Consider the following 22,546-nt stretch of genomic DNA (forward strand, 5'->3'; position numbering starts at 1 on the left):
TGAGTGAGGAGAAGGACTTTGAATTGGATCCGTTATGGGACAGGAAGACAGTGGACGTCGTGGAGAACAGGAGTGATGTGGTCACAGGATTGGGAGTGGGTGAATGGCCGAGTTCGGCATGTACTGGAGTTCATTTAGGACTCTGGATGTTCTTTCTCAATTCTGGATGTTGTGAAAGCATGGATCAAAGTTTTGGCAGCAGAGAGGGAGAGTGATAGATGGATCTACGTTCTTTAGGTGGAAAAAGGCAGTCCATAATTTAATTTCAGTGAGGCAGTTGGTAAGGATGGAGTGAGTTGCAGTGGTGATGGATTTAGTGGAGATGTAGAGCTTCATTTGCATAGCTGTGGAAGTGGAGACCATGATGATGTATGATGTTACCAAGGGGGAGCAATTAGAGGATGAACAGAGGAGGACCAAGCACCGAACCCTGGGGGATGCCTTGGGACAAAGAAGCGGTGGAGGAGGTACCGTTTTTGATGTTGATGAACTGTTGTCTGTTAGTGAGATAAGACTTTAGCCAGGAAAGGGCAGTACCAGTAATGTTAAGGGAGGATTCAAGACAGGAGAGAAGAATGGTGTGGTTAATTGTGTCGAAGGCTGCAGTGAGGTTGAGTAGGATGAGAATGCTGTGTGACCAGAGTCTGAGGAGAGGAGGAGGTCTTTGAGGAGGACTGGATTGAAATGGTTCGAACAAGTCGTTGGAAATGAGTTAGGCTTTGAGTTGGGAGGTGATGTTCCAGTATTTTTGACAGAAAGGGGAGATTGGAGATGGGCTGGAAATTGCTCAAGATATCCAGATGTTTTAAGGATGGGGGTGACAGCAGCCAAATTGAGAGTTTGGGTGACTGAACCAGAGCTAAAGGAGGAGTTATTTATTTCTGTAATGATGACTGAGGAGATAGTGTGGAGGCAGTCCTTGACAAGATTGGATGGGATGGGACCCACAACACAAGTGGAGATTCTCATTCCTGCCATAAAGTTGGACAGCTCCATTGGAGACACAGGGGAAACAAAGACAGGGGCTGGGTGGTATGGGGGGAAGGCAGGTGGGGAGGTGAAGAGGGCAGAGGGGCTGGTCAAGTTGCTGTAGATGAAGTAAATAATTTTGAATGAAGGACTTAAACTTGTATTGGAGTGTTTTTACATGGTTGTATTGGTCCTTTAAACAATCATCTTCCACCTGTCCATTGGATAAGCTTTTATTTTTAATGAGTGACTTTGATTCTCGTCCATTATATTTTCTATCTACACAAATTCATCGGATGTCGTTCATGGGTTGGTCCTGTAGATTATATATACGCGGTGTATGTCATGTATGTATCCATGACTGTATGTCTGGATGAGCAGCTGAAAGCTATGAGAAAACTGAGCTAGACCTTTATTTTGAATTCTTCAATACCGGATGTTTTTCTACGTCACTGTTGCATTTCTGCGGACTGCTGCAGTAGCTCCGCACAGTCACGCTTGGATCCTGTTTTTCCTTTGATTTGGTTTCCTCACTTAGTGATTCTTGAGGTGAAATGCCCTGCTGAACACGAGCATGTACCGGCCCGGTAAACCTGCACACGGACCTCCGCCGTTTGGGCCTCCTCCTCCCCATGGCCCTCCTTTCAGACTCGGGGGGCCCTGTGGTGTTCCTCCACCTGGACACTTGCCCCCACCTGGACCTTGCGGACCATTTTTGGCTTCAGCACCGGATAGCCATTTTCTCCACAACAGGCCACCAAGAGGACATTTCATCCGTGTAAGTTACGTACCGGACTGGCTAATAAAGTTAGCTTAGCTCGGTACATTGCATGATTTAGATACTAGGTTAATGCTAAGCAGAGTAAACTCAACAGACCAGCGTGAGAGGTAGCTAGTTATTCACTAATGATAATGATAATATGATAAGGCATATTAGATTTGATGACACGTGCCAAGTAAGTTAGTCGATCTTTGATCTAATAACGTTAGATATCTAGCGTTAGGCATAACAATTTCCAACCTTACGCTTGATAATTTGTGTTGGTATATGATCCCCTTACCTCATATTAACAATCAGGCAAGGCCTCACAAACAATCCGCTTACAAATCCAGGTGTCTGAATCTTCAGGTCCTCTGCTGAAATAGGAGTGTAATGTGTGCAAAACAGACTTTGATGAAACATTTAAGACCTGCCTTGTTTAAGCAAAACCATGCTTTTATCCCAGCCTGATTTGCTTTGCCGTTATGTGGCTTTCCTTTTGTGTGCATCATTTAGATAATAATTTGCTTTCCACTTTGTATGGCACATTAGCAAGTTTCACTGTTTTAGAATTATATAGTTATATCAATATGAAATGCTAATAATTACTAGATATTATTCTCAGTAATTACTTGTTTATTTAAAGTGGGTATTATATACATATATATATATATATATATATGTAAGTGCTAACCAAGTGGCCATATTCACAAATTGCATGTAATGGTACTCAAATATGATAATATACATATTGTTTTAAGAACATGTTATGTTTAAGTATTGTCTTAAACATAATTGCACTTAATTATTATGTTGTTGATGTTCTGATATAGTTACTTTGTCCACAATCCTGAACAGAGACCTTTTTAATATTGCCAATACCAAAGCTAAACCAATACTTATGTTTACCTAAATGACACAGAATCTCAGTGGGCTAGCTGTAGACGCTCGTAGTTTCAGTTTCATTTTCATTTTCTTCCTCTGCATTTCGCCTTTCCATTCAATCACGCTACATCCAACTAATGCAACAGTAAGGATTAGGGTTAGTCACATATGGACTCCACACAATATCTGGAGAATCAGGTCTGGACATCTTCCAGAGTTTCCCTTTCACACATGTAGCACTCAGATTGTCCGTGTCAGATGCATTGTAAGCTACTGGAAATACTCCAATTGGTTTAAGCAAGGGGTGCAGAAGGCATGACATGATGCAAAAAGTTCACTGCAGTTGCAATTCAGCATTTTTAAGCTTTTCATCAGAAGAATTTTCATGAGAAATCACAGGAAGTCCATCATTTTTAAATTCCTCATGGGTGTAATTTGCATGATCTACCTGGTTCCTCAGATGCGGTGGAAATGCAAACAGGACTGCACTGTAGGGACTTTAAAGTTCCAAGTTTAGTCCCTGAGATTAGTTCCTCTGGGCACAAAGTACCTGGAACTTTTGGTGGAAAGGGGGCTCATGATTGCATTGGCTCCCATGATTTCATGGCTCACATTAACACTATGTCCACTCTAAGCCGGCTTAATTTGTAAACGCATCTTTTTCTCTCTGTTTTGGCCATCTTTCCAGACTAAAACAGCATTTCTCCACCAAAAAGGGAGCTATTCCAAAACTGCCTCCAGAATGTGTAAATCAGAAAAGGACGGCTTGTCATAGTGTGTACCGAGAAAACAGAGCTTTGTAGAAACACTGTCATATTGCTGACAAAACAGATGGTGGGAGTAGTGTAGCATTTCATTGAAAGAGGACGAAGAAGAAACACAACAACATTAACAACAATGATGGACGGCTTGAAGCAAGTGTTGTTTTCTTTATTGGTACTTTGACCGCTTGATTAGAGTTAAACATAGTTGTAATTTGTTTGTGATAAACAAAATGTCAGGAAGCCACTGTTGAATGGAAATAGTATATCATTTTCTTCTTTGCTTATTTTCTGTGGCTGACTCGCTCATCTATCCTCCATGCATATTTTGGTGATTTAATGTGGATGGAGGTATTGCAGAAACAAGCTGAAACTCCTGCTGTGGACGCATGTCGTTTTTGCACGAAAACAGCATTTTAGAATTTATCCAGCTGATATAGATGTAGTCTAAGATTTTTCATTCCTGGCAGTAGGCTTGGGCAGTATCAAGATATAACAGTGTATTTAGAAATCCTGAAGGTATGATTTTCAATACTGTCAAACATACAGACACTCCTCTTTCTATTAAGCTGACAAGGAGATGCTGTATTAAAGTGATGTACTGTAGTGTGCCCCCAGAGGTCAGTCTCCACTAGTGGAGCAGGCAGCTGAGCTGACAAAGATGGCGACTGCGAGTGGCATGGAATTGATAAATGCAATATTGCAATACCACACAAGCAACCGCCAAAACCGCTATGTTTATGTTTTTTGTTCTTTTTTTCATGAGGCTAGGCCCCTCTTGTTTTACACTTACAATGCATGTGTGTTGAATATTAGGTAGCTCCAGAGGATCCCGCCTGCCGCACACAGCGTCTCATGTGCTGAGTTCTCGCTTGTGGAGCTCCATTGAGCCTCGCGCAGCTAGCATCCACGCTAAAAAGCTAAAAAAAAAAAAAAAAGCTAAGTTAAAGAGCCGGGCTCCAGGTGCACCAGGGGTCAGGGTGAACAGAGGGGTGAGCTGACTAGGAGTCGGTGCTGATGCTTGGTATCAATCAATCAATCAATCAATTTTTATTTATATAGCGCCAAATCACAACAAAAGTCATCTCAGGGCACTTTTCACATAAAGTCAAGACCGTACTCTTTAATTTACAGAGACCCAACAATTCCCCAGCACTTGGCGACAGCGGTAAGGAAAAACTCCCCTTTAACGGGTAGAAACCTCAAGCAGAACCCAGCTCTTGCTGGGCGGCCATCTGCTTTGACTGGTTGGGTTGAGAGAGAGAAAGAAAGAGGGAAAGGGGGAGGAGGGGGCGGGGGACAATGAAAAACATACCTGTATGCATACTTTGTCTTGGTTATATGTTTAAACTCTCCCGGGTCGCTGCACAGCCGAGCAGGCTGCCATTTAACCTGCAAGGTAAAGTAGTTTTCCACAAATCATACAGCCTAAAGGTGCGTCCAGCCAGAGTCCAGATGGGCCATAACTATTTAAACCCAGCAAGACTTGTAGGCTAATTGCATATTAGACACACAGCGTTGTAAGCAAGACAATGTCATACATGCTACAATGACTATCTATCACTAGCGCAGCTCAGCTTTTACTTTTTTTTTTTTTTTAAACACAAATACCATTGTATACCGCATACCCCAGTGAAATGTAAGGAAGGTATGAAAACAAACACTGCCCAAGCCTACCTGGCAGCATGCAGATTAAGACAATTTTTGAATGGCATTATGCAGAAAACCACACATTACTGACTCAAAATACAACCCAACCTTGTATGATAAGAATCCAGGGTATTGTCAAGATTGGTTCTTTTACGAGTAATTTTATATGTTTTGGTGTAACTTCGGTCACGCTGTAGTCTCTCCTCTCTCGCACACACACACACAGTGAACCAGGTGAAGTGAGGAAAAAAGTTTTACTCAAGCTGATGACAACTGCGCTAGTTACTATAAGTACAGTAAAACCTTTGCGAGTAAAAAGCCAATAAGAGTACTTCATCAAACCAGCTGTTCAACAAACATATAGAAAACCAGTATTGTCAACTGCTTTGCCCATTGTTGGGTCATTCCATGTCCAATCAGACAGAATCCAGGAAAGTGGTTGCAGCACCATCTCAGATTCAGTTTCTGTCGTATGATGTTTATATGATGTTTGGGTCTTAAAACTAAGGCCTGTAAAATATTTTGTTCAATTCCAATGTTTTTATATTTTTTTGGCTCTTGACATCTTTTATGCTCTCAAAAACGCCTGATCTGGGAAGCCATGTTTGGGCATTAATATCTTGAAAAATATTATTCCTAGCCTCACCAAACTTTGTAGGATGGACGACAAATGTTTTCAGTATGACTGAACCATTAAAACTTTGTACTGCATGCCTATTGATTTTCTATAAGGCCCAAGATTTGGAAAAAAGAACAAAATTCCCAAACAATAGTGATATTGAGGTTACTATAACAACCTTTTTTCACCCATATGGTATCAATCATTATTTTTTCTTCAAATACAATCTTTATTTCATTTTGTGCCAATATTTGAGTTTAGGAATTTTGCAGTTTTTTCCAAATCTAGGGCCTCATAAAAATAAAATGGCACGCAGTAAAGGCTATTAATGATTTTAGCATACAGAACATGTTTATCTTCCATCCTATATAGTTTGGTGAGGCTAGGAACAATACTTGTCAAGATGCTAATGCCCAAACATGGCTTCCCAGATAAGGCGTCTTTGAAGATATAAATAAGAAATGATATCAAGGGCTGAAAAAATTTGAAAACCTAGGATATGAACAGAAATATTTTACAGGCCTTGGTTTTGGGTGTGAACAAAATCTGAGACGGTGCTGCAACAACCTTATCTGATTTGACATGGAGTGACCCAGTCTCCCATCCACCGCCGGTATGTTTTACACAACCACAGTGCGATAGTTAAGCTAATTGGGAATTGTAGCTAGGTAAAATGAAAGCTGTCTGTATGTAGCCTTAAGTGTTTAGCTTAGTTTGTAACATATCTTAAAATTTGGCAAATTCTTGTAAACTAAGCTACTGGCTGAGACAAACCTGCCTCATTCTTCCTAAACTTCACACAGTATTTTGATGTCAGAAATATTATTTATTTTATTGACATTTTAGATTAGTTTCCAGTGAGATGTTATTGATTTCATATAGCGATTTTGCTGCTCTAAACATTCCTGTTGCTGCTCTAGAAACAATATTATATTGAAAATATAAATTCTAATCCTGTTCTGAATTGTTTTTTTTAAATAATTTTAAAAAAACAACAATTCTTTAATAAAGAAAAAGAACCATTAAGAGTATCGATAAAGAACCGGGCCGATAAGGAGTATCAATAATAGTAGTACTATCAATAAATTGATATTCATCCCCAGTTGTGCTACACTGCTGGATATATGCTGATTACGATGACTGAAGGCACACACAAGTAGAGAACACTTACTGTGTTTGCTGAATTTTACATACTACAAAGCCTAAGCAGCTACAACAAAGCCTCTCGTTTTCCTGACAATCATACCACAGCAATCATTTCAATTTCATGACGGCATGTTCGAATTTGTCAGCACGGTATGGATGTGCAACTTACGTTGACATGCATGCTTTACATCACAATGGGTAAGTCAACAAAAACAATATCTGTTCCTTTTCAAAGAAAAATATCAGCCAAGGATGTTTGTCAGCTTGTCAGTATAGCCTTGCAACCACATATTACATAGGGAAGGTAAGGAGCTATTGACAGCTAAAAGAAGAACTTTTAAAAAAAAAAAAAAGACTTCTTAATTGTACTAACTTAGGTTGTTAGGTTATTATTTGATGCATTATTATTTTGAATGGCTTTGTTTCCATTTTGTGTTATTTTGTAGAAATTCCGATATGGTAATACATATTTTTATTAAATTAATATCAAAAATGTTTAACAGGTATTGTCCTATACATTTTTTCCCATATTTTACAGTGAAAAAATGAAAAGAGGGACAATCGACAGAGCAATTGGACCATGCAGAAAGATATTTGCAGCATCCTTCTATAACTGGAAAAAGGAGGATAGAACTAGCAGGTGCACTGAACTACTACTGATCTACTGTGACCTGGATTTTACCTCATTTGTCACTTGGACAAGCTTCTGCCAAATGAAGAAATGTGACAAATGTTCATCTAGTGATGTAAAAGTACGAGGTATCTCCAAAAGGAAGCATTTTACCTCCCACCACTGTCTAAAAGGAATTAGTAAATAGAATAACAACTTATATTCTTTATTTTTATTTGTTCATAAAGCTTCTTGTATTAATTCAATTTCCATTTGATTGATTTTACTGTTCTTTTTGTACATCATTAAGTACAAATTGACAATTCCCTAACTTTGCTTGGAAATTATCACACACTTGGTTTACACATGTCTGTTCATACGCGGTGTATGTGTAGGTGTACTGTATGTGACCTGAAGCCTGTTGGTTGTTGTTTAACTCATTTCAAGCAGAGTTATATGTGGAGGATCCAGAACGGACAATGAAGACCAAAACTACTTTTGGAAGTCAAAAAAGCAGCGAAGAAAAGGGAACATCATCGCTTTCAAAGCAGCATTCAAAAATGGACCACTATTTTGTGATTCAGACATGGACGTGGAGATGAATCCATTTGATTTGTGGCTACTAGTCTATTTTGTTCTACCCATGTGAAAAAAACTTCAGTTTATACTGAGTGATACTTCCTTTTTGAAGTTATGCTTAAGATCAACAGAGGTTGTGGATTTAAAATCTAGATGCAATTTTAGTTTAGTTTTACAAAAGCCAAAAGTGTCATCCCAGTCATTTTTTCTGCTAATTTTAGCCATGTTAGTGGCATGACTCTAAAGGCCTGGTTACACCAGAAAGTTGCATGGCAAAATTTATTTGAACGTCTTTGTAAAATATGTAGTTCTTGGAGTTTGATGTAGCCATTTGGAAACATGTGAGCGCTAGTCAGTCAAAATAGCTCTCTGAGCTTCTTTTCACTGGACTGTTTACTCCCCAGTCATCTTATTTTCAGTATTGTACTATATTTTTTTTATTGAATGAAATGATTTAATAGCATTATTGAAGAGGGGGGGGAAGTTCTTCAAGCTAGTGAGCTTGCTTACTTTCTTCTAATAAGCTATAGCTTCCTACATTTTGGACTCTGGCTCTCAAAGGTCTGCACTGTCAAGACGACATGATATTGATCAATGTTGCAGATTTGTTTAACTTTAAAGTTGGTGCAAAACATTTGCACAGATTTCCTTTACCACTGTGAGTGAATCCACCAATCAGTGATTTCACTGGAATTAATTGATTTCAGTGCAGAATTTTGCTGAATTAAATGCTGGTGTGACTGGGCCTTAAGGATGCTTATGTTGGTCTCTTAGTAAACACTTCTATCTAAAAAAATGCTTTATAATCAATGTTTATAATCCATGTAACTCTTTGACATCTTGTTAAAATATGAACTTTAACAGTGCTTTGAAAAAGTTTCTACACTTCAGTTTTGCATGTCATTTGCTGAGCATGAGTTCATTTGAAAACCCCCAGAATTCCTTGAGATATCAATACTTTTTGTTGGGTAAAAGGCACAATTTTGACATTTGCTACTGTAAATGTTTAAAACCAGCTTCTACAAGCTAGAGGAGATCTGAGAAGGATGAAATAAGGGTTTTATGTATTGCAAAGCTACTTATAACATATTTCATATGTATACTACTGTATTATATATAGTGTATATATACACTATGTATTGCCCAATAATAATGTATTTCTGTTGCTGTGTTTTGTTTTATTTCACAAAGGGAACACAATAGCCTTGGTACAAAATATAAGTTTCAAGAAAACCTGTTTAAGATGGTCCATTTTGTCTTACTGCGGTCCCTGGTCGCACTACTGGTAGCACACTACATTATGTATGAAGGAAGGTAGACGCACACTCGTAGCCACGATGCAACAATATTTTAAGTTACCAACATTTCAACATGAGTACCCTGAAGAAGGCTGTCATGTTGAAACATTGGTAACTTATTTAACTATTCTTGCATTGTGGCTATAAGTGTGTATCTGCCTTCCTTCACACTTGTACTTTCATCGTGGTCATCACCTCTCCAACAATGGTGTGCGTTCCTCCTCTCTCCCAACATGCCATATTATACCACTAACAAATACTGCCACCAATGGAAATACATGCTGTGTCGAGCGGCAAAAAGGGCATAGACAAGTGATGTTTTTACATTTTGTATTTTGTCAGAATGTAAAAATGTGACATGCTGACTCAGAAGTACAATTTAGGTGAGTGAGTGAAATCCCTCATCCTAAATTGTATCTCAAAACCTTTGACTATTCTGACTCCATGATTCCTCTTCTGAAACAACATTGAGAGATGCTTTCAACTTGTTTTCACTTGACAAGAATGTGGCAGAAAAACGTGGTATATGAGCCGTGAGAAACTCCCGTAGGTTGATCAGTGTTATCTTAACACTGTAAGGGCTAATTAATGCTAAAAGATAAACCGACTTGGAAAAAACATGGCTGAAAATATAAACCAAATTACAGAAAATACACTCAATACTTTCATTAGGACTATATGTTTGCATATAATTGGTATTGGTAAAATCCTTAAAATTAATCTCCTTCTTCAAACTCATTACAAATTCCAGATTCTATGAATATGCAAATATATTTCATTTCAGAAGTTTAACTGTTGGAAACAAGATGTCTCTTCACTGTAAAGTCCATTCTCAGTGTATGTGCACTGGAGGCTTCAAGTTTCCACATCACACTTGTGTAATTTAAATATTAGACCAGGATTGGCTTCCAAACTATTTGTGATGTCACAAATCCTGCTCATAGGCCCACCCCTTAAAATAAGATTTTCAGTGAGCACAGAGAAACTTTTCATCTTAAACTGATGAATGTGAAAACAGCCTTGCAGTGTCAAACTCCGCACATACATCGTCTGCACAGTGAAGCTCAAACATTCAACTGCAGGAACAAGAAGAAAAAAAAAATTTTCGTTGGAGGGGGACTTTAAGAAATCCTGATTCAATTTCAGGTACACCAGTGCTGACTAGCATTTTCAATCTGTTGAACATGCTAATTGTGGCAAGATGCACTTGGTCGACAGTGTGATGCGATATGACTCCTTGGGAAATTGTGACACGTACTGGACATTGTCTGTGTTGTAGCTACATTGTCTGTGTTGATTTACAAATGATCATTTGTAAATCAAATTTATACGTTTGAGTTTTTTGGGAGCCCCTTTTTAATATATTTAGCAACTTTAACACTTGGAGTAAAAGATCTATAAATATGCTATTGCAGGTCTGTCTTGTGAAGCTGTATAACATGAATTCTGAATACTCTCAGCCCCACTGTAGCAGCTTCTCCATAGACCGTAATACCATGATTGCTTTGGGAGGCAACCAGCAGATTGTCCCTCCTGTAGAACCACTGCGCCATCAGGTCCCACAGTGGAATCCCACTCCTGTGGAACATCATCCACCAGACAACAGGTAAATGTGTCAATGTGTTAATTAAATGTTTTGGATAAATCTGGCTTGGCACAGTTGCAATGATGTACTTTTTGTTTTTGCTGGTGTTTGGAACACATACACACTAATTTTCAGTGACCGAGCTGGCGAGGAATTCCTGAGATGTATTGCTGCTAACAAGCCTCTCCCAGACTATCTGAAAGGGAACATGGCATACAACCTGGCTGATGCATTTAAGTCAGCTAATGTCCTGAAGGAAGCAGTCAAATCAGACCCTGAGTTCCAGAAACATCTGACCAAGAGCAAAAGTCGCAGCAGAAGTCGTGGCAGAAGTCGCGGAAGAAGTCGTGGCAGAAGCCGTGCCAAATCTCGAGCCAAGAGCCGTGCACGGAGCAAGAGCCGAGCGCGCAGCCGAAGCAGAGGAAGGAGCAAAAGCCGTGCTGGCAGCAAAAGTCGAGGTAGAAGCAAAAGCAGGGCTCGCAGTAGGAGTTGGAGCCAGAGCCAAAGCAAGAAAGGTCACACACGGAGCAAAAGCCGGGTCAGGAGGTCAAAGTCACGAAGTAGCAGTAATGAGAAAAGCTACGCCAAAGACAGAAAGAGAAAGAGGAGCCCCAGCAACAGCTGCAGTAGCAGCAATGCTAGCTGCAGTAATAATCTGACAGGCAGTAGTCTGTTAGAGGGACTGAAGCTGGTCATGAACAGCAAAGAATTGGAAGACAGGTTGCCCACCCTCAAAGATGCTATCCTCACTATTCAGGTAGTGCTCATCATACATTTTACATAATGTCTCTTTTCAGTGGATATTTGAGTAAATCTAATCTGAAGTAAATCTAACTTTTATTATTATAGATAGTCTTTTGGGTAACTTTATACCTAAGTCACATGTATTTTCACAATACAAATCCAATACAGGAATTCAGTTTGAAGTAGAAAGAGCAGTATCAACCACATGGACCAGCAGCTTGCCTTTTAAGTATGCTGCGTGCCAAAAACTCACAGGAAGAAAACAAATCTGCACAGCTACATTTACAAACAATTAGCACGTTTAAACCAATAGAAGTGGAGATTCAGATAATTCAATTCAATTCAATTTTTTATATAACGCCAAATCATGACAAAGTCATCTCGGGGCACTTTTCACATAGAGCTGGTCAAGACCATACTCTCAGAGACCCAACATTCCCCCATGAGCAAGCACTTGTTGACAGAAGCAAGGAAAAACTCCCCTGTAACGGGAAGAAACCTCAAGCAGAACCGGACTCTAGATTGGCAGCCATCTGCCTTGACTGGTTGGGTTGAGAGATAAAGAGGTAGGGGGAGACTTTGTTCAACTGTAATAAAACGATACCATAGTATATAGATAAACACACAAATTTTGATAGCTGTGATTTCGGTATACAGAAATTCGTGACCAGTCAAATTCTGTAACACTAGAGGATCAACTACAGAATATGAAAAAGTGTCAACTGAATATTATAAGGTGAGCTTTACAAACAGACCTATGCACCAGAGCTTGTGCTATCACATCTATCAAAATATTTGTTTCTAATATCTGAATAAATAGGGTCCCACTTTTTGGTTAAAAGCTATCAACATTTGTGACCTTCACTAAATACTATCCTATCAAAACTGCAATGTATGATATTCAGGTCACAGAATGAAATGGGTCACTGAATACAGTGTAACACCACAAAGCCAGCATGGATGCATTTCAGATGCATGACTGTATTCATGAAGCATCTGGTACTGGTTTAGCTGCTCCTGAAGGAACACGGTGATCCTGCCGGTGTGTGCTCTGCACCTAACAATCCTCAGGACTTTAGATACCTGCGCAGTGTTTACATATTAATAATAAAAATAACCTCCACATTACTCAGTGATATTAATATATTTCAGTGTCTCAAGCCAAGAAGGGAATAATATAAAATTAAAATGGTAACACCATCATGCCAATTGATAACCATAATTACAAGAAAACAATCTCCATAATTAGGAGATACCTCTATTATAATTATGAGAACCTGATCTAGTAGTTATGTGATAATTTTCTCCTAAAGGCCTCCTTTTTCTTTGGTGATGCAGTGGGCTTCTGTCAAATGCTGATCTGTTTTTATAAAGAATTTAAATATTATATTAAATTACCACGTTTTCAGGGGAATTTGGCTAAGGTAGATACTGCTAAACCAGATCTGAACTTAATTACTCCCCCAAAAATTCTTGATTTTGTTTTTTTGTTTTTTCTATATAATACCATATTTCAAATAATTCTGATAGCATAAATTGATGTTTGTAGAAAAATCAGATCAGTAACTTTAAAGTTGTATGCCACAGAAAGATTAAACTGCTGGTTTGTCTTCGAGTGTAGCTCAGAGGCAGCTTTTTACTCGTTAGTAGTAGAGTTGTGTTTCCTCGTGTATGCCCACATATTATATTTGAATTATGCACAGTGTTCCCTCACCACCTACTATAGAAACTCTACATAGTAAAGCATTTCTAAAACATGAATACATTGAGTGGCTGTAACTACAAAAATGTCAGAAGATGATATATTTCTTAATGTTCATCTACAAAATTAATCTTCAGATTTAACAATTCAAGGATTTGACAAATTAATAAGTATTGCACCCGTGAACGATTTAATTGTCAGCTAACTGAGAGTGCCACAAACTGTGAACACTTAAATGCATGGGTGAACTCTGACAGTTAAAGCTTTTTCACTCATACAATGTCATTTAGCTGTAGCTCATTGTTCCCCCCAGAGGTATCAGTAGTGATGCAAGAAAAGAAAGTGAAGGGGGTACCATCTGTTAAGAATGTCATTATTTTGATCTCCTCTCTCCAGGCGTCGGATGAAAGCAAAAAAGTGGAGTATGTGTCTGAGGAGCAACATGACAGTCAGGAGAATTCAGCATCGTTGGAAAATGACAGTATGCTCCTTCCCCATGACAGAGTAGGCAGTGACTTCTCTTGGCTCCAGGTGCAAAGTCAGGAAGACACTGTGGTCAGGAAAACTGCAGAGTTTGATGACGAAGAGTCATTCTTGTATGGGAATGAAGACACTGGAGAAAAACAATCCAATACTGCACTTTTTGCAGCATATTCCCAGATTGGAGAACACGTCAAACCGCAGCATAACAAAATGGAGAGTTGCGCTCTTGACAGTCAGCATCATCAGAATAAGTCCATATTCAGTAACTGTGGGGATCTGCTTGATTCGAAGCAACCCCTTCAAATCAGTTCCTCAGGCTTAGCCTCTGCTAATCTGGACAGTAGTGAGTGTGAGAAGATAAAAAACATATTGAAAAGTCTAGGCACAGTGGACATCCGTGAGATAATGGGAAAGATGCAGGGGCAGAAGGAGGGGAAGCATCTGTCTCCTGCACAACTTCCTGGTCCAGACCCAGCAGTAGCAGCCGTGGGATTGCCAGCACTGAGTAACCCCAATGTACGGCAAGCTTTGGAGTCTCTACAGTCACTCATCAAAGGTATAAATCTTGTATTGAATGAAAAATTCAAATTCCTTATTCAACTTGCCAGATACAAAATGTTTTATATTTTATATTCACTATTTTATTGATTTGTTTCTTCATGGTGACCGACCTCTGGTTTTATCAGAAGTTTGAACAGAATCTATTTCAAATATGTCCAGTTACAAATCTTTTGATAGGCACAATGAGGTTCTTTTGTTGTTGCTGTTGTTGTTTTCATATTAAAACAATTATTACTGTAGTTTATGCCAAGTCACTTGAAAATTCAGTATTTTTGCAGTTGTCAACAAATTGCACAAAAAGACTAAAATCATTTATGAATTGATCCCGTCTGTCCTGGATAACATTGAACACAGCCAATGATTATTTTGTGTCTAACCCACACATACCGTTGTCCTGCCATAAATACTCAATTTGCAAGAAACATATTATCCTGCAGCTCAATATAGTCTCCAACAAATGCGCACTATGTCCGTCTGTTCAAGTGACGTCCGATAAAAACTACAGTGCCCGGCTGTTTTTTCTTTTAAATCAAACCATGTATTTGTGACCTGCAGTGTTTCCCCATGCGCTGCTGCACAATTATGAGAAATTATGAAAATTATGCCAAAGTTCACACAATCATTAATGTCAGTGGGCTACTAATGATTTTCATTGCAATTGTTTTGAGTCATCAACTAGTGCTTCAAATCCCAGAATCCTCCCTCTCCTCATTCTTCAAAGGACATCTATGTGAAAGGTACTGTTATAAGAGTAGTGTAGCTCCTTTAAAGAATAGGGCAGTGTATAATGTGTGTGTGTGTGTAGCAAGTGTGTGGTTGAGTGAGTGTGAAGGTGAAAAGACATTGCCACCACAGCGCGTCAAGTGCCGTCCCTAGCACCAATAGGAAGCATTATGCTGCAGCACCTCAATATAGTACCGTACTGACCCGAATATGAGATGACCCTTGTTATAAGACCACCCCCCTTTCTTCAAGACTCCTTTTTGGAAAAAGACTCACAACTTGGATTAAATAACTCTAATTTGCTTTTTACTCACAAAACTTTTATTGCACTTACAGTAATGTAACGAGTGTAGTTAGTTGTCATCAATTTGAGTGCTTCACCTTGTTCTGTGGAGCACACGCGCACACACACACACTCACACACACAAAGACAGACAGTGTTCAGCCTTGCCCGCTGTGAAACAGAGGAGAGGAGAGAGACTCAGCGCAACCATAAATGACACAGCACAACGCAGTAGAGACTATGTTTATTTATGCTATTTACCTAATTTATGTGACCTCATTTAATTTCAGCTCAGTGTGAGACTCTGTGGTTGCGCTGAGTTTCTCTCCTCTCCTCTGTTTCACCACAGGCAGGGCTGCACCTCCATACACGTATGAAGTTCAGTGGAGCAGAGGAGAGACAGTGAAGTAGTCAAGTCGACAACAACATCCGTTACGTTACTGTACTCAGTTGTTGGTTGACTTGGCCTACTTTTGAGCCACTTTGTTTGAGATGATCACTGTGTCTCTCCATCTTTCAGGCCCCTGGCACCGTAGGCTAGTTGTGATGGATGGTAGCTCGCCTCAGTCAGAAAAAATGATAACCTGAGCAGTGAGATTATGTTTTGAAAGCAGCAGATCAATCAACAATTAATTCATTTTTGGCTTGTAGATACAGGCACAGGTGAAATAGTTAAAACTACAGTGAAGTATTGAAGTACAAAACAGCTTTTTCTCTGGGAAAAAATGCATTTTTTCAGGGGGAGCAAAGCTGGAAATAGGTCAGTGGTATGAAGTGTGCCTAACCACCACTAGAGGAGGGGTTGTACATAGAAAATATTTGGGGTGGCTGTTTTGACCTGCATCTTTCGGCAGTGGTGAGTTTTGGCCTTAAAAGAGCAAGCATTAGAAAAGTGACGGGAAATGCAAGTGGGGCAGAGGAAAAGGTTAGCAGGAATTTGTCAGTCTGGCAGTAAATGTACAGTACAGACTACAGTGTGTCAGTAAATAAATGCTGCAGTTTCTCAAGACCAAGAAAAGTCTTGTCTGTTGTTTCCCCAACCGCTGAAAAAGTAAAGGGTGTTAGCCCCGAAGTGAGCGACAGTGGGTTAGCCTAACCTGACCAGGCTCACTTAAGGTAGACTGATCTTTAAGGTGGACCAACTATTCTCATTTTAGTGTCAATCTCATCCACTCCTAAACAGAGAATTAAGAAATGTCAGGCTGCCGAGTCTTTCGAGTTTTGCTGGGTTTTGTATTTGCAAATGGCTTGGTATAGAGAAGTTGGAAAGGCATGGAAAGTGTGGAGGCAAGGTTAATGTCTAAACTTCTTAAAAGCTGGTCTTTGCTTTGTGTATTTGGGTGTGCACTGATGTGTAAAGTTGATTTTGGATCTGTTTCTCTCTAGTTGTCAAGGATAAGATTTTGTGACTGCTGACCACAAAGGTGTACCCAACTGACCTAATATTTTATCTTTGTCTTTATTGAGTAATACCTTTTGTTATAGAATAAAGGATGATGTTGTTGTCTTTCTTTTTTAAGCAACCAAGGATAAGCGGACAAAAAGCGATGGCAGTGGCACATCTCAGACGTCCTCTGATAAGCACAAGGTAAAGGATTTCCAAGCTGTGTCATTGACTAATCAACATCTGAGTGATAAAGTTGAACACATAAAAGAATTGCAAAAACCCCAGATTTTTGAAATCGTCACTCATGTTTCCCAGGCAGGTGACGATGAGCGCAGCAAGGAGAAAAAAGCCAGAATAAGTAAAATGGAATTTTTAATGAAAGAAATGGAGGGACTGTTGAAACTGGATGGTAAAGTATTTTCCTCTTAAGGCAATCTTAAACTCCCTGTCTTCTTAATTGTCTTACACATTGTATTACACATACTGCATCTGCTTCACTTCTTTTCTTGTCCATTTACAGGATTGAGTTTTCTGACACCAGTGATTGGGTTTTACTGCCAGAAATGTGAGGAGTTCATTGGAGATTTGAATAGTGCTGAAAACCATGCAGCCATCCACTGCCATAGTAACTCTAGCTGTGTGAGTACCTGTATATTTCCTTCTGGAATGCAAAACTGTTCTTACTTTTGCATTTTTCTTGAGTTTGAATCAGTCATTTGAATTAATGTGTCACATGACAATGCTAGCATTCTCTTGTTTAGCAGGTTTAATGTTGACCATGTTTACCATCTTAATTTAGCTTATTGGCATGCTAACATTTGCACTAAACACAAAGTACAGTACATTAAAGTGAAAGATACAATTTACTCAAGTTGACGGCAACTAAACTCATTACTGTAGGTGCAACAAAACGGTAGAAAGTAAAAAGCCAATAAGTACTCTGTTCAACAAGCATAAACATGTACAAAAGCAATATTTCCACCGGATTTACCCACAGTGTCCCATCAAACGCCAGTATGTTTTACACAACCACAGTGCACTGGTTAAGCTAATAACACGAAAGCTGTCTATATGTAGCCCTTTATCTAAGTTCACTACATATCTTAAAGTTTGGCAAGTTCTTGAGACAAACCAGCCCCTATATGTTTTGATTATTTTACTTATGAACTATATCTGTATTAATTGATCAGGACTCTCAGTCCGTTTGTCCGTCTCAGCTTGCTGGTTTCACTACCGGCAAGCTAGCTTCCCCACACTTGCTGCAGTGGATGGGGAAATAAAATCAGTGATTTCTTCCCATAGAACCAACATGGAAACTATTTTGGTTCAGTAAATTTCTGTTGTCAATCAGCCTGGTGAAAGCAGTCTGGCCTGCTGCTATCCTCTCAGCTCCCTAGGAGCTGCTGCTGACAGATGGCTGCTTTTGTGGACAGAGATGCTGAACACAGGTCAGAGTCGGTGTGGATTGAACGAGTAGAACACTGCCACTCACTTTTTGCTTTCTATGTGAATTCCCAGTTAAATGTAATTCTTGCAGAGAAAATGTGCAGGTTTTGTGTATTCTCAAGGGGTTGGGACTTGATGAACCCGGGGTCATAAGGTGTTTTGAGTCTTTAATCATCATACACCCTCACCCAAGCGACCCAGCTGGGGGTGATCAGTACCCAACCTGTGTCCAAATGGCACACTGCTCCACGGATCCGACTTCGGATCCACAGCCACCGCGAGGCGAGGCCTTTTCAGCAGCCTCCAGAATGTTCTTTGTAGCTCTTCTGCACTGCAGTCCTCTTACTCCAAGGAGTCTGAAAGTTTGCTGCATGAATGGCCAGCAAAACCCCGGTAGTAGTGGTTATGAATAAGACAAATCAACTGATTCAGATTAAAATGTGCACAAAAATTTAGAGCATTTATGCTGCAGTGTCACTTTTAATGCTTCAACTCTGAAAGTGACTTGTTCCTTATTTTATTTTATTTAGTAAGATGTGTGTTTATTTGTGTGCATGTAGGTGAGGGAGCTTGAAAATAGTTTTACCAACAAAGGGGACCCCAGCAGAAAAAATTTTGGAACCACTGTGGTGACAGATGGGTTAAATTGTATGTCGTGTGTGGATTGTGTGTGTAGATTGTGTTTCATAGATGATCTGTCAACTTTGGTAACATCAGACAAACATACATAACATATGGATCCGTGTGTATGACAGTTATTCATAATAAAGGTTGAGGAGCAGGAGAGGGGGTGATAATATGGGAGAAACCCAGGAAAAACAGGAGTGTTGGCAGGTCTGCTTTAGTGTCAAAGGTAATCCAGTGATAGTTGTCTGTACATCCATGAGTACACTGTAAACAGGAACTGATAATAGCTAATTCAGCGTTCTTTTAATGGTGCCAATTCATCAAAATGTAAACCAATATAGTCTAAAACATGAGGCCAAAGCTAACCCACTGAATCCATTGCAATGTTATACTTCCTGTTTACATCCACCAAAGCATTACAGGAACTGTATTTCCAAAATTGAGAACATGATTATCTCCCAAATCGAACAAAGACCAGGAACCAGGACCAAGACCAGAGACAAAATCGTACTATTACTATTATTCGCTTTTTTCAAACAGTGTATTTATGACATTACTAATACTCTGAATCTTATATTCCTGAAACACTGGCACTCTCCTCTATCGATTTATATACAGATATATGGCCTTTGTTAAAAACCTGCAGACAAAAAATGTAATTATCACAATTTTAAATTGGCCCGAGGGATGACGGTAGATGTGGGTGTTGGTGAGGCACAGTTGTCTCGGTCTTGTCTGAGGGGGTTCCCAGAATTTGAAAACAGGTTTTCAAAGTCTGACACTGTGGAGCCCCCTTAAACCCAGAAGCGTTCATAGCGTTCCACACAGTTGTACACATGAAAAGTGACAGTAGCTCTGAAAAATGAAAAAGACCCTGAGAGAAAAAGTTCAAACTCTGCCTACTTATACACCTCAACACAACCGGCCAGTCACTGCAAAAAGTGGGTGTGCTTCTCACTTTGCTTGTCTGTTTCAGAAAGTTACAAAAATTGTCGGATGGATCTCACCCCAATAAGACTGCTAGAAAGGGGGTTTCAGAAGCTGTTAGATGATATTCATTTAACACATGCTGAGACCTTACGTATGTCCACTTTGTACAAGGACATTGATTCTCTAATAGGCATAAAAGGTATAACACCTTTGATTTCATTAATCATGTTTTTTCTTCTACTCTCTGAAGTTCACACTTTAGCCCCATCACTGATCAGGCCCTAAGAAAAGCAAAATCTGTAGTCCAGCACTTTGAGTGGCTTTGAGGTGGTTTCTTTATCTTCATGCTTCAAAAAATGTTTTTATCTGTCTTTAGGAGAAAGTGCAGATGGACAAGCATCCTGGAGACAGCAAAGGACATTCACGCTATTCTAGCAGCAGCAGTAACCAACACCCACACCCCTCAGAGAGAAGAGATCACAGGGGTTACGGTTCCCATAGAGATTCAGGAGACCACAGGAATCTCGGAGAATACCAACGAAACTGGAGGGATGAGAGAGATCACAGAAGCAATCATGACAATGACCGCCGAAATCTCAGGGCTGGGCAGGAAAACATCTCCTTGAAGGAGGAGATGAGGAGGGAGAGGATGCTCATAACAGTGTCCCGTGGACTGACACCGCCTCCAAACGTCAGGGTCAAGGAGGAGGGGAATAATGAGCTGGCTGTCAGGGGCCATGGTAAACTCAAAGTGGAAGACTCAGACAGCAGGGGCTCCAAGAACAGCAGAGAGGATGGCAAAAAAAAAGATGAAAGCAGTGACAGCAGTGACGATGACAAAGGAAAAACACGTAATGCAAAATCACCTAAAAAGAAAAAGAAGAAGAAGAAGGAGAAAAAGAAGAAGAAGGAGAAGGGGGATAAGTCCTGAGTGTTGTATTATCCTAGTCAGTTTTCATATCCATACCACACAGATCCGTAAGACGATTGTTACTGGCCAAATTTCTGAATGTAAAGTTCAGAGTTTTACAATTACAGTTCTGAGAACCATGTTATTGTTTTCTTTTCTCCTGTTTTTTTGGTGGTGTGATCAGAAGATGGAGGTAGGATCAACAGGTGATTCATCTCCATGTTTAAAGGGACTGTCTGTCTGACGGGTGAGGAAGTGCATTTGTTTACTTTCGACCATACTCAAAAGAGATGTCACATCAGTTTCATCCTTGCGCTTCCAGTACAGAGATTGGTCTGAACTGGAGTTGAACACAAAGACTGGAAGCAGAGGGAGGTTTTGATTTTTTGGAGGTTTAATTTTACTCCTGTGATGGAGCTGTCTCCAGTGTCTGTGCCAACCCAGACTAAATGAGCCCCAGACTGATCATTGAACTGGACACATGTAGATGAAATTGTGATAAATGTTCTCTTTTGGCTGTTGGTATGTTGGCAAACAAGTACATTTTCCAAAATGTCACTGTACTCCTTTTGCTAAGTGGCTACCTAAAATGACAATTAAAAATGACTTAATGAATATGTTGGTGTCATTGCATTGTCTCAAGTATGCCCTTAACTGCCAGTTTCATCTTTTAATTAAATATTTGAGAAAATAAGCAGTGAGTTATTTTTGTCAACACATTCATCTTTGGCTGTACCATTTCTACTGTATGAATATTTTACAAGGACCAACAGCATTGTAGTGTTTAGAAATGCGATGTGTTTCATAGTTGACTCATTCTCTTTCTACTTATCTGCATTTTTATGTGAAATACAAAATGACACACAAGTCCGTCTCCTGTGGTGAAATACAGAATTATGCGTACAATTTAATAAAGTGTTAAAAAGAAAAATACTTTTGAAATTGAAGTGATCATATGAATACATAATCTCTTTGCAGTTCTGTGGTCACAATCAATTACCAAAAAAGCTGAATTTACACTTGCTGGTTAAATAACTTTTATAATAAATGCTTTTGATTTGACAGGAAAAGCACAGATTTAACTAATTAACATGTCCTAGTAAGCTGTGACGGTGAGCCAGCATGCACAATACCAGCACCCTGAAACTGAAACGGCTAAATGGAATTTAGACATCATTAATTTTATTAATTACTCGTGTGCTTTTCCTACTGTGACATCAAAATATCTTCCATGAAAAAGTGAAAAAGGATTTCTGGGGTTGATATAGACCAAGCAAAGGATTCTGTGACAGCATACTGTATCTGACTTCTCAGTTTGGCCCTTAGAGGTAACTTGATGGAGAGGAGCTGAAGCAGCTTTTCCATGCAAAGTCCTGTGGCAATATTCTGCCATCAAGGTCATTCTGTATGAAGAGAAAGTAACAGTTAATTTGTAAATGAATTAACTGTGTTTGGGTGACGGACAAACCAAAGAAGTATGAGAACTTAAAAATTGAAACTTTTGCTTACAGTAAATCAGCCAGTTGAATCAGTGGCTGTATTATAATCCAGTCCTTTAATTGTACTTCAACTGTCCACTGTTACAATATATCCAGATATTGATCAAAGCCATGTAACATGGAGGGAGCACAAAGAAAAAGTGCTTTATAAGACAGAGGATATTAAACTAATGATTGACAGGTTGATAATCTTGTTTGTGATGTATTATTTCAAATTTATTTTGACAACACCTTTATGATAACAGACTTTGATTACATTTTTTACACTTGTAGGTTGATCTCTGATGCCAGCACAACCACTCAACCAATTGAGCCTCCAAAAGCAATGATTTTCCTGTCAAGGTGAGTGGTGGTTATTTGTGTAGGACTATGGAAAATGGAAAAATTAT

The 22,546-nt window shown here is 39.4% G+C and overlaps 1 protein-coding gene across 2 annotated transcripts; it reads left to right on the forward strand.

Moving 5' to 3' along the window:
- Positions 1–1,406: 1,406 nt before the first annotated feature.
- On the forward strand, positions 1,407–21,352 carry si:ch211-195b21.5. 2 transcript variants are annotated; one of them, XR_006099845.1, is made up of 9 exons: positions 1,407–1,747; positions 10,738–10,883; positions 10,998–11,619; positions 13,705–14,347; positions 16,879–16,946; positions 17,061–17,154; positions 17,266–17,384; positions 19,799–19,947; positions 20,125–20,215. XR_006099845.1 is itself a non-coding variant. In XM_042432804.1 (8 exons), exons 1-8 carry the CDS (start codon positions 1,544–1,546, stop codon positions 20,677–20,679), a joined length of 2,451 nt encoding a protein of 816 aa, XP_042288738.1. In that variant the 5' UTR covers positions 1,410–1,543; the 3' UTR covers positions 20,680–21,352. The 2 variants fall into 2 exon arrangements, 1 of the variants encoding a protein (XP_042288738.1); XM_042432804.1 differs by lacking the exon at positions 19,799–19,947 and having other exon boundaries at positions 1,410–1,747; positions 20,125–21,352.
- The last annotated feature ends 1,194 nt before the right edge of the window (positions 21,353–22,546 follow it).

Source organism: Thunnus maccoyii, chromosome 14 (assembly GCF_910596095.1).
Source record: "Thunnus maccoyii chromosome 14, fThuMac1.1, whole genome shotgun sequence".
NCBI classification, from domain to species: domain Eukaryota; kingdom Metazoa; phylum Chordata; class Actinopteri; order Scombriformes; family Scombridae; genus Thunnus; species Thunnus maccoyii.